This window comes from Antedon bifida, chromosome 11 (genome assembly GCF_963402885.1).
Source record: "Antedon bifida chromosome 11, ecAntBifi1.1, whole genome shotgun sequence".
Classification (NCBI taxonomy): Eukaryota; Metazoa; Echinodermata; class Crinoidea; order Comatulida; family Antedonidae; genus Antedon; species Antedon bifida.
The window spans coordinates 6,395,885-6,408,591 of NC_136236.1; the positions used below are offsets into that span (position 1 = coordinate 6,395,885).

General features: G+C 30.6%; 1 protein-coding gene across 1 annotated transcript in view; it reads right to left on the bottom strand.

Moving 5' to 3' along the window:
• LOC144856442 (potassium voltage-gated channel protein Shal-like) overlaps nucleotides 1-12,707 on the bottom strand; it is an 82,593-nt gene that overhangs the window by 41,345 nt on the left and 28,541 nt on the right. The window contains exon 2 of the mRNA XM_078714455.1: nucleotides 3,785-3,947. Within this exon, the coding sequence (XP_078570581.1) occupies nucleotides 3,785-3,947 (163 nt within the window). The remainder of the gene's footprint in view (nucleotides 1-3,784; nucleotides 3,948-12,707) is intronic.

Genomic DNA, 12,707 nt, shown 5'->3' on the forward strand with positions numbered 1-12,707 from the left:
ATCTTTATTTTTGGTTTATTTATTTTAAGTGTCCAACATATTTGAGCTCCTCTCCCAGTCAGTTTTATTTTCCTTTGAAATTTTTAATATTATTTGTGTTCGATATTGAAATGAATGTTTCATTGTAGCACCATCTATTTCCTTGGCACACTTGAGTTTACCGAAAAACTCTCGGACAAATTCAACATTCAAAATAATAATAATAATAATAGATATAGCGCAAATAAACAAAATGTTAATGGTCCAAATACAAACAAAAATTGGTGAAAATGAAAAATTTATTTTTATTTTTATTTTTTTTTATTTAATCGGTATAAAAAGACTCAAAATACAACTCATAGTTGAAATGAAGAGCTTACAAATGAAAATGATAATTCACATAAAACAAAGTTAAACGAAGAAAAAACACATTAAGGCCTATGATACAGTAATAATTACTGTATAAATCATTAAACTTAAAATTACTATAAAAATTGCTTAAAGATCAAAAGATAAGATTAATAAAAATCCCTTTGCTTGGAATAAAGACAATACAACTACAAAAAAACGCTATAGGCCAATGTTGAAATATTGTTAATACGCCAAATGTTAAAATAGTGTAAATAGGCTAATGTTAAAAATATTGTTGAAAATACTGTCCATAAACAAATTATAGACATTTACATTTATCTGAACAGGAAGGAATCTGCCACAACAGATTATGTATTATCTATTTGATTTCTTTTACTTTATTACTAAATACTTCATTTAAACTTCATATCATAATATTAATATGTAAACGTATGCTAAATCAATATTATATATTGGTTGGCTCTTCTTATTAGCATAGTCAATTGATTGATCTAGTTGTTCCTATTGTGACCTTTAATGATTAACATTCACGTTCAGATACACAGTTGTAAATTAACAACCACTTCTGAAAATTGGGTTTAAATGGTATTTAACAGAATTTGAAATGACATCATTTTAATTTAATGGCATTGCAGCGCATATGAAACTAATTGAAGTATCTTTTATTATTTTGTTTGAAAATTAGCTATTCCACAGTTGATAATTATATTGTATTATTTCTTATACTTCATTTAATCAAATTTAAATTTAATAATCATGTGTCAAAAATGGTATTTTAACAGAATTTGAAATATCATTTATTGAATGTAGCTACAGTACATGCATAATAAAACTACACTAGTATCTTTTATTATTTTGTTTGAAAATTAGCTATTCCACAGTTGATAATTATATTGTATTATTTCTTATACTTCATTTAATCAAATTTAAATTTAATAATCATGTGTCAAAAATGGTATTTTAACAGAATTTGAAATATCATTTATTGAATGTAGCTACAGTACATGCATAATAAAACTACACTAGTATCTTTTATTATTTTGTTTGAAAATTAGCTAACTACAGTTGTTAATTATATTGTATTATTTCTTATACTTCATTTAATCGAATTTAAATTTAATAATCACGTCTCAAAAATAGTATTTTAAATTTATTTATTGAATTATCATTTATTGAATAGCTACAGTAGCATGCATAACAAAACTAATTAAAAAACTACCTATGTTTTTTTTAAATTAAAATTCAACCTTTATTTATTTATTTTGAAAAAAAATTCTAGCAGGTTTTGAACAATCTAGGTAAAAATAATAAAATTACTTCAAAAACAAATATTCTGAATTGTTAATGTTGCTTATTTTATTCTGGTCAAATAAAAAAAAATTCATAGTCTATAAAAAAAAAACGTTTCTTACTTAAATAAAGACCAATGTTGTAGGCTAATGTCTATAACTCTACCTCCAAATGAACAATATGGAGAATTTTTAAAACTGAGGTAGATTGGAACAGAAAAAGGACAAAATTACAACTCCACTCCACAAGACTTGTAATAAGACTTTGTTTATGCATCTACATCTTGTGTATATGTTTGTCTTGTGAAAGGTCCCTAATGATCAGCAATTGCTGGACGGATCACCCTCACCCTCATCAGTCAAAAAAAATAAATAAATAAATAAAGTTAAACTTTATTAAGATGGATAGTAAGTTTATAATAACCGAAATGTATGAAAAATATACATTTTGTGTTGCGATCCTCTTCTTATGACTTTTAAAGACAAAATAAAAAATCTGAGACAACATCTGAAATCTACCATTGAACTGAAAACTGTTAAAACGTAGGCTCCATTCCATAAACGGTGATAAATCACGCTACAGTGGCTATTGCTAAACATTTTGGGCTTATATTTTAATGTCCTCATCTATGTGATAATAAAACAAATAAAAGTTCATCAAACACGTCTCTATTTCTATATATAAACAATATCGCATTATGATTACATTAATTTTGCAATAATGTGAATTAGTTAGCTTATAATTTAATTATTAATATACAATAATTTCTGCATCACTTGATTCACTTTTTCACTATAAACAATACAGGCTATATTAAATTATTTAAATGAACTGGAAAACCAAGCAATGATAATACAATCTTATATATAACTTGGGAAAAAAGTATTGTAGAGATTAAAGCTGATGCATTTAGTGTGTGGAAGTACAGGAGAAAACCCTGGCGAGGATGGTTAAAATAAAAGGTCACAGAGGTCAGGTGTGGAAAGTGGGTGGGGAGGATGGAGTGACTTTAAAGAGAGTATATGAAAGAGAGAGAAGCAGGTAGTAAAACAGAATTTTCGGGACTACATACTGTAACTAACCTTGTGACAAGGACTAAACTACAAAAAAGTTTTAACAGATCATGTCAAACTCATTCTACTGCAATTACTGCAGTAACTATATTTTTCATGCGTTTGAATTTATAATAATAATTATGATATATATCCATTTGTAGCACACAACACTTTTCAACTACATGATTCTACTCCTCTGAAGGATCACATCATATCAGTGCTCCCAACTCAGACGCTCTATCTGTGTGTGAACTAGTACACCATGGTAACCCCTAAAAGTCTCAAATGATGAAGGTTACATGCAAACATTTTGCGTACAGGACCTTTAAAGATTGATATATAGTCTTTATCTGACTAATTCTACCACCAGAACCATGTTGCGAATTGCCTCAAATCCAAACCGATATTATGGCTATTGGATCACGATTCCACTGTCTTTAAACCACTTGGCCACTTGCACACTTTACATACATTTTCCTTGTGGAAGATTATTCAAACTTATTCATCAAAACTGGGTCAAAAAATTGGAATTACATTTCAATCAGTACTTTCTTTTTCATGCAAATTCTTTATTAAAGTGTGTTAATCAAAACAAATCCCACAGGCTTAAAATTCTGAATATCAATTGAATAAAACTATTATATTGTCATAAATTTTTCTGAATAATCTGCAATTTTAAATTAAGAAATTATGTTGCTTTTATAATCAGTATTATACGAACGAACCCCCATTTTGCCAAAAAGTGTTCTCTTCAACTAGAGACCAGCAGTGGAAGAAATGGTACACAGATCTAACTAGCCTAGGTGGTGATGACATTTTGCCCTTTTGTGGAAGAACGAACCCCCGTAAAAATACTAGCTATGGGCCTAATACAACAAAACTGCATTAAAAGTTTATGATGTTTAAGAATTGTCTATTTGGAGAGAAAGGGCTGAAATATGCTTAGCTAAATAGACATACATTTTCAATGTTTAAATTAAAAAACCTTTTAAAAACAATTTGAAGAAAAACATGCATCACAAAAATGGTACCATTTAAAAAAAAAGCGATAACATTATGGATTGATTTGAAAAACGATTGTTACTTACTCTTTGTGCTTTTCGTTTATCTGTTCTCTGGCTTTGGTGATAAATTCGGCTGAAGTTTGAGACAATAACAGGCACGGGTAAAGCTATTACTAGCACCCCGCATAGTGAACACATACCCCCTACAATTTTTCCTAAGATCGTTGTTGGAACCATATCACCGTACCTAATAAGAGAAACAAAAAGACAAATATTATATTTTGAATATCCAGGTAAGTTAGGCACGAAATATACAATAAAAATTAAGATTTATTTAAACAAATTAAAAGGTATGTCCTCAAGCTTAACCGGAAACTGAAAAAATTTAGATTAGGTCCTCTATGAACCCACGGCAGCCAGCAGTGCAGCGCCTACCCAGATCAGCTTAATGGGAGACGATCCCCTCCTTTTTTTAATAGTATACCAAGTTCTTTAACTATGTGAAAAATATCTGTGTTCCGTTAATTAGGGGTTTTACTGTATTTTAAATGTGTTAAAAAATAATTTGAGCAAAGTCTGGGAGAGTCTGCAGGTTTTCAGAGAGCTGGAAAGTCGATTGAATATACATACAGATGAAACAATGGAAGCCATATATACAAAAGTCGAAAATTATATATGAATATATTATTTGATTAATCATATTAACTTAGAAATTTGACAGCAAGGTAATAAATACATCAGGAATGAATTGAACCGGGTTCATACTTGTCATAAATATGATAATAATTCATAATAATGAAATACAAAGAAAGACAATAAATGCATCATCAATAATAACAGTATAATGAGAATATCATGTAAGTGTTTAATCATTTAATTACTAACAGAATTTTGTTTTCAATCAAACATAACATTAAACCTGTTAATTGTTGGACTGGTGTTTTTTGGCAGCATAAACCTACCAGAAATTGGGTCGATATATCAATTTTATTTTAAAATAATATTTTTAACTAACATTTTATTTAGCAATATGTTATATTTTATTATTAATATTTCATAAATTATTCTATATTTATATCTAAGGGTTTTAAGGCATCCTGTAATTTTTCGCTGTTGGATGTGGTTGAAATAAAATAAGAAAATAAAATAAAATTTATTTATTCGACACAAATGGTCAAGGGGTTGTGGCAGCAACACCTATCAAGCTATTAATTTTTAAATCAAGGTGAGTCTAGTGACTAAGTGGTTTAGGCTGAAAATCATAACCATACAACATCTGTGGTTCATGAATACAAGGAGGTGTCCAGTCGGCATGGGGCCCTGCTAAATTTGGAAATGTGTATGCAAAACATATCAAAAGACATATTACTTTCAGCACTTCATTTTACCATTTTTAAATTCTGAGTCCATCGCTGCATTATGTCAAGAATATACCTTTACAGTGGTGTAACGACTATAAGCGCTGATCACTGGCTAAACCCAGGGCCCCAGGGCTTAAGGGGTCATAGCATGAGTAGACCCGATGCAACTACCCAGCATATGGAGGCCCCTTAAGAGTGCTAAACCCAGGGGTTCCCGGACTTAAGGGCCCCAGAGCATGATCAGCACAGATGCAACTGCCCAGCATTGGAGGGTCCTTTGTTAGTGCTAAACCAGGGGTTCCTGGACTTAAGTGGCCCCAGAGCATGACCAGCCCAGAAACTACCCAGCATTGAAGGATCCCTTATGAGTGCTAAGCCAACACGTCCCAGAACTTAAAGGTCCCCAGAGCATGAGCAGCCCAGATGCAACTACCCAGCATTGAAGGGCCCCTTATGAGTGCTAAGCCAACAGGTCCCAGAACTTAAAGGTCCCCAGAGCATGAGCAGCCCTGATGCAACTACCCAGCATTGAACCCTTATGACTGCTAAACCAGGGGACTTTTCCTCCTATGTTATGCCACTGCTGGCTCCATTACGATTGGCACCAACTGATTGTCTGCAAGAGTAGGTCTACACCTTGAAATTTGAAACAACTGCAGCACCCATTCTATTCAACTGAATTATTTATATTTGCTAAGTACATACTGAAAACAACAATGTTTTTCCTGAAAAAAAGGACATGAAATTCCAAAATATAAAGAGCATCCGGGCCTAGGGCCCAATGAGACACTATACATCATGAAATGAATAATTCATGTACTTATTTATGTGAAAAATGTACCTGTACAATAGCGGAATCAAAGATCGCATAAATGAATAAATTAATCAAACCATTGAACTATGATAAAACAAATATATAATTCTTCTGGGAGGAATCTACGCATATCCCAAGATACCATTTATTTAATCATCAATATAAAGAACAAATTTGAAATTGACAATAACTTAATTTTAATATTGAAATAATATTTTCTATTATAATAAACTATTGTTATACAATATATGAAAGAAATTGCATATATCTATGGAAAAAAAAGTCTAACAGAAATTATTTTTTATTTAAAATGTAACTTAACAAATGTAATAGTGTTATTGTTTTTAGCTATCCATACAACTTATTATTATGTTCATACTATCCACATGCCATAACGCGTCGCCGTATTTAAAACAAAATTATATTTTCAAATGAGTGAAGTTCAGCATACAAATTGCAGAAGTTAAACGTAATTTGATTTTGTAACTTCGCCTTTTACATTTATTAATGAAATATCTGTGATTTGTGTCTGTTGACACAACAGTTCAAAGGTATTTAGTTACCGATTCGACGAGGTAACTGCACTCCGCAGCAGAAACACAATAGTTGTTTTTTTGGTAGTTATAATGAAACCAAAGCCCGCATTTGTACTAATAACTAATAAGCATTTCATAAATACAATTATTAATACATTACATATACAATGGAAAATTCAATAAGTAACAAATGTTAAACACTTGTTTAGCTTGGGGTTATAATCAATACAAATCAAACATTTTTTTTTTCCATACATTGATTGATTGATTGATTTAATATAATCTTTCTCTAGCAGCTTTAGAGAATTGAATGCAAAACTAAGTTGGATCAAGTATTGTTAAGTTGACAATACATTTGCATAAACTTGAAATATACATTTGCATAAACTTGAAAATATATATGCATAAACTTGAAAATAAATGTTTATAAACTTGAAAAAACATTTGCATAAACTTGAAAAAACATTTGCATAAATTTGAAAAGACATTTTTATAAACTTGAAGACATTTGTATATAAAACCTGAAGAGACATTTGCAGAAACTTGAAAAGACATTTGCATAAGCTTGAAGACATTTACATAAACTTGAAAAAGAGATTTGCATAAGCTTAAAGACATTTGCATAAGCTTGAAAAGATATTTGCATAAACTTGAAAAGATATTTGCATAAACTTGAAAAGATATTTGCATAAACTTGAAAAGATATTTGTATTAATCTGAAGAGACATTTGCATAAACCTGAATAGACATTTTCATAGACTTAAAAACATTTTTTAAACTTTAAAATCTATTTGCATAAACTTGAAGACATTTACATAAACTTGAAGACATTTATAAATTTGAAGACATTTGCATACTGTATACTTTTGCATAAATTTACATGAAGACATTTGCATAAACTTGAAAAGATATTTACATAGATTAGTTGATGAATAAGCCAATATAACATTTTTCTCAAGGCTACCTTACAAACAATAGAGTAACATGGGAATTCTGTATCATCAAGGTTAAGTGACATTTGTGATATTGCTCCTATGATACAGCTGTATATGTGATACACATGGGACCCTGTATCGCATAATTTGTCTATGATACAGGACGAATAATGCCATTTGTATATACACAGTACTTAGAATCGGCTAAATACACAGACAGTGGCGTAACGTTACTTCCAACACACAGGTAGCTGTCGAATCAGATTTGTTTGCTCTCACTAATTGATTTTGTTCGATAATTTCGTCAAATTGACTGAAACACAATCCCAAGGCCAGATATGGAGTAGTAATAAATATGTATATTACTTTATTTGATATCTATTGATTGTATTCATTGACTATATGCTCAATGGCTCCATTTAGCTTCAGGTTTCTCTGGACATATGCACTAATAAGTCACATTATTTCAAGTTCCTTAAAGCCTAGTCTACTAGTCAGTTGGTTGTGGTTTTCCACTGTTTGCAGCAGTTCTTTAAAAGTAAACATACTAGGTTTACTGGAGGCTGTTATTTTGTCAACGCCACCTGCAGAATCACATTACAAAACTCTGATCTGATTGGCTGAGTTTGCAAATCTCAGCAAGTCAAGACATTGCATGGCCTAACTTCTGTACACTATTTTTCTGCAGTTTTCCAAAGTTTGTGAACTGGTCAATTAGCAAACTTTGACAAATTTTTATTGCTAAACTCAAGTTTGGTTTCTTTGGTAACTTATTGCAAACGTTCCAAATGCCATCCAATTTAATAAGAATTTTCTAAATTCTGTAAATCATGTTTGTAAAAAAATATAAAAAATATTTGTTGATCTCTTCCACATCACCGTTTATATTCCATTTATTCATTTTTATATTTATCTTTTCTCTATGTGCCTGTGAGAATTTGAATAAATAAATGGTTTATACCATATGCCATACAAGTTTGGATATTTGGTAACCTTATTATTTTTTTTTTAAGCGACAACAGAAAATTGTTACCACAAGCTTTCCTGTGTTTTGACAAAAGATTTTAAAATTGAAATTTTTTAATTTTATGTATTTGTGTCAAACAAATGTTCATGCTTAGTATTTAAATACAAATTATTTTTCCACTGTTGAATAAATTCAGCAATGTATGAATATATTGTTTAAAATCAATTTGTTGGAAATAAATGCTTTCAAAAAAAGCATTGTTTGAAAAGATATCAAATAACAGATGCTCTAATCAAATCTATAGAAAATAATTAAAATAGCCAGGTGCATAAAAACACCTTAATGGTTTTTGTTTCAAATAATAATCATATAATTGATCAAGAGCCGTTTACAGTGCAGGGCAATACACAGGTGTGATTATACATATATATATATATACATAATATGCATATGTTATTCTTATTGATCAAATCAAACATTCAGGGAAACATAATCATGTTGCTAGAATTACGTCATGTGTTAGGATATTGTATACCAAGTCCGATAGCATTTGCGTTGATCGTGGTGTCAGCTTAACCGCAAAAAGAGATATCACTAATTATAGACTGTAAAATGACCACATTGACAATCTAGATTATCGAGATTGCCTTTTGACCGTATATTCATCAACATTTTTTTCATCAACAGTCAGTATAAACCTATATGCTGCGAAAAGGATTTTAATATGAAATATAAATTTAAATATACTAATGAATACATATTTAGAATAAACAGTATATTCTTTAGAGTGTGTTTCTATATTGAAAAAAAAGTTGTAGGAAATTTTACAGTGAGTATAAATCTATATGCAAGGAAAAGGATTTTAATATAAGTATTTATAAATATGCTGGCAGTTTGAATACATTAAATTTAGAATATATCATATTATAACAAGAAATATTTCTTTTAAAAAAAACGCTGCTTGACTTTACCATAGAGGAATGATTTGACCATTATTAAATGATAAGTGGAGTTGTGGCTTGGTGGTTATGATGCTTGGCCAAGGGTCCTGGGTTCAAGTCCTGTCACATGTCATGATTTAATTTTCTAAGGACAAAAATTACAACTCCACTCCCAAAGATTTGAAATAAGACTTTGTTTATGTAGAGCATCTTGTGTATGTTTGTCTTGTGAACCTTTGAGGGTCCCTAATGATCAGCAATTGCTGGATCATAGCAATACCTCTTTAAATATGGTAAAAAATAAATAAATAAATAAATGCATGTATACTAGACTACTGTATAATACATCTCATAGACTCTCTTCTCCCAGATGTGCTTTTATAGGGTTTCAGGATGCCCAGTCCGAGTTTCCAAATACCCATTTTTTCAGCCGTACTAAGTATACAAGCTTCCACATGATACAGTTTTTTTTTTTTTTTTACAGTCCTCTTGAATAAAACTGCCTAAAGCAGGCATAACAATATTCCTTAGAGTATGTTTTTTATCCACAAAAGTGGCAATCAACAGTGTTAATATATAGGTAATTTATACTGACATTAATAAAATGAAATGTTTGACAATTCTATTAAAATCATCCCAGAATGTAATTTCATCAGTTTGACAGCTGGAGCTGCTACTGTACGAAATGTGAATTTAAATTTACGCAGAAACAAGAACAAACAAGACGTATGACAGTCAGATAACAGTCTCACGCTACGCACTACAGAATACTACAAACATTAAAAGTCAATGTGAAAATTATCTTCATTATTAAAGATAATTCATTTAACATTTAATTTCTAAAAATAATGATTGGTTAAATGGAAGAAAATTGTTTCAACAACATATCGGAATTTGGGTGAAAATGGACCAAAGATGCGAGATACGCTGTATCTAACTAACTATGGCAAAGGGAATAAAAATCATGTTTTTAAATTCAGGCGGTGATAACATCACAACATTTTATTGGCCAAATAGTACATGAATTCTAAAATTCATTGACTCCCATATTTGGAAAAATAAATGTGGTGGTCCCCATTTATTCCAAGGAGCCAACTGATTTAAAATAGGCATGTTTTTACACAAACTCGATTTCAAACTGTATGTACTGTATGTAAGATCATGGCTTTTCATTGTGTGGGGGTAGTTGATTTATTCATGTTTATGCTTATGTTTTGTTTTACAGCAATTTATCATAATTGTACACATGATTTGTATGTATTTCTATGGTAAAGAACTTATACCGAATATCGGTAGTAATTGCGGACGTTCCATAACACTTTAAAATTCTGAAATGACCGAGTGAATTGATGTGTTTAATACTAAACAATCGTTCAATTATTCAAGGAAAACTTGAAATATCATAAAACATAGATAAAGTAAAAAAAGCAAGCTGGAGAAATTTGATTGCTTTTCCATTTGTAAGTGCCACACGACAGAAGATTATCATCAAATTATACAACCACAATGATATGTTTAAACATAGGTGTCAAAATTAGTTTGATAAATGTGACAGATAATAGCTTTCTTGAAATATATTGCTGTCTGAAAGTAAAACTCAAGTAAGATATTTACCTATCTACCAATGTAAGACGATTAATATGAACATTTCATACAATTTTAGTGTATAATTCTCAGAAAAAAATTTTAAAAATGTAAAATATCAAATTAAGACATTGACTTAATATTAAATGATGAATATTCATTTTCTTGACAGACTGCAATCTTACCATTGGTACAAGTAGTTTTAATGATGACGGTGGACCTATTAACAAAGTTTACCCACTGATTTTTCTTATAGAAACATGCCATATATCTTACATGTATTGGCCTTTTGTCTAAAACATAAATTTTAATATATTTAATATTATTTTTTTCCATCATTTTGAAAATAAAGTAGTAGTAATTTTGGATGAAGATTTTGAAGGGAGCAAATGTTTTACTTTTGACTTAGGTAGTCTTGTATCTCAATAACTACTCATAGAAAGATACAATTGTGTTCAAGGCATGTTTATGGAGTGACAAAACAATTTGTAAGATAGTGACCAGAAACAACACACATAAAAGCTCAGAAAACTCGTTTAGTCTTGACTATATATATTAGAGGTTTATTTTGAATTCAAACAGGGAAGGTATAGAGAATAATGCTTCCAAACTTATTTTTTATAATATAAATTGTCACATCTCTTCCACATTGATTTTTCCATGTCTTCTCTCCCCATTTACTAACTCCCTCTCTCTTTACTCCTGCGCTATTAGATTGGATAGTGCAGGTTGGAATTACAATCATTTGCAGAAGGACATATTATATTCGTTAGGTTTTATGACAAATGCATCCCTAATATGTTAATGTTTAATTTCCCATAGGCAAAATCACACAAACACATAATTTTCTGAAGGCCTAAAGATATTTAAACTATACTGTACAGCAAGGTACAGTTCGAGCAGATTTGTCAAAGCCTTAGCCAGCAGTATGGTTTGTAAGGTTTTAACCTAGCTCACCACTTTTCACAGCTAGGCCTTAGACAACCCTATGGCCAGCACAATTGTTCCCTTTTCTTGCGACCACCTTACCACTTTATTTCTTATGACTACAGCACTGTATGTTAACTGTACATGCTGTAATATAGTACAATGTACTATTCAATCAATATGACCTTGACTTTGTTCTCAGTTCAAACTATGTCATGCAAACACTGAACTACAACAATTCACAAGCCTTGATAAATATCCACAACCAGTCAATATACTACGATACAACGCCCTCTAAGACTTAGTACTAGCATTATTTTCAATTGAGCAAACAAAGTTAATCAATATGCTTGCATAAGGCCTTAACAATTGGTAGATTCAGTTTCTGTTATTGTCTTTAAATATAATTTGTAAATAAATTTAGCAGAATGTATCGAAATACATTACCAAAAAATAGTACTAAATTAAAGGACACTTTTAGTTTCACTTCTATTCAGGGGAAACCCTGATTAAAGAGACACTTTCCTGTGAAGTGAACAAGCAAAAGGCAATAAGTTGTAACACTTTCCCTAACCCTAACTCCCACCCTGCCCCAACTTACCTACTCAAAGGACACCTATTAAGTGGACACTTTGCTGGACCCAAAGCTGTCCCCTTAATAGAGATTATAATGCAATTATTGATAGTACTGCAACTACCTAAAACAGGAATGGTTTTAGATTATTCTTTATGATGACTGGAGATGCATACATGTATTTTATAAGAACCATTGAAGGATCCAGGAGGTTATCCATGTGGTCTGGTCATCACAAAATGTTGAAGGCGGCCTTTTTAGAGTAATGAAATCAACTTTTTTTTAATGTACGCCATGTAATATAAACAACAGAAATAGTATTGTAATGTGTTTAAACATCTACGATGCCAAGGTTTAAAATCCTATCA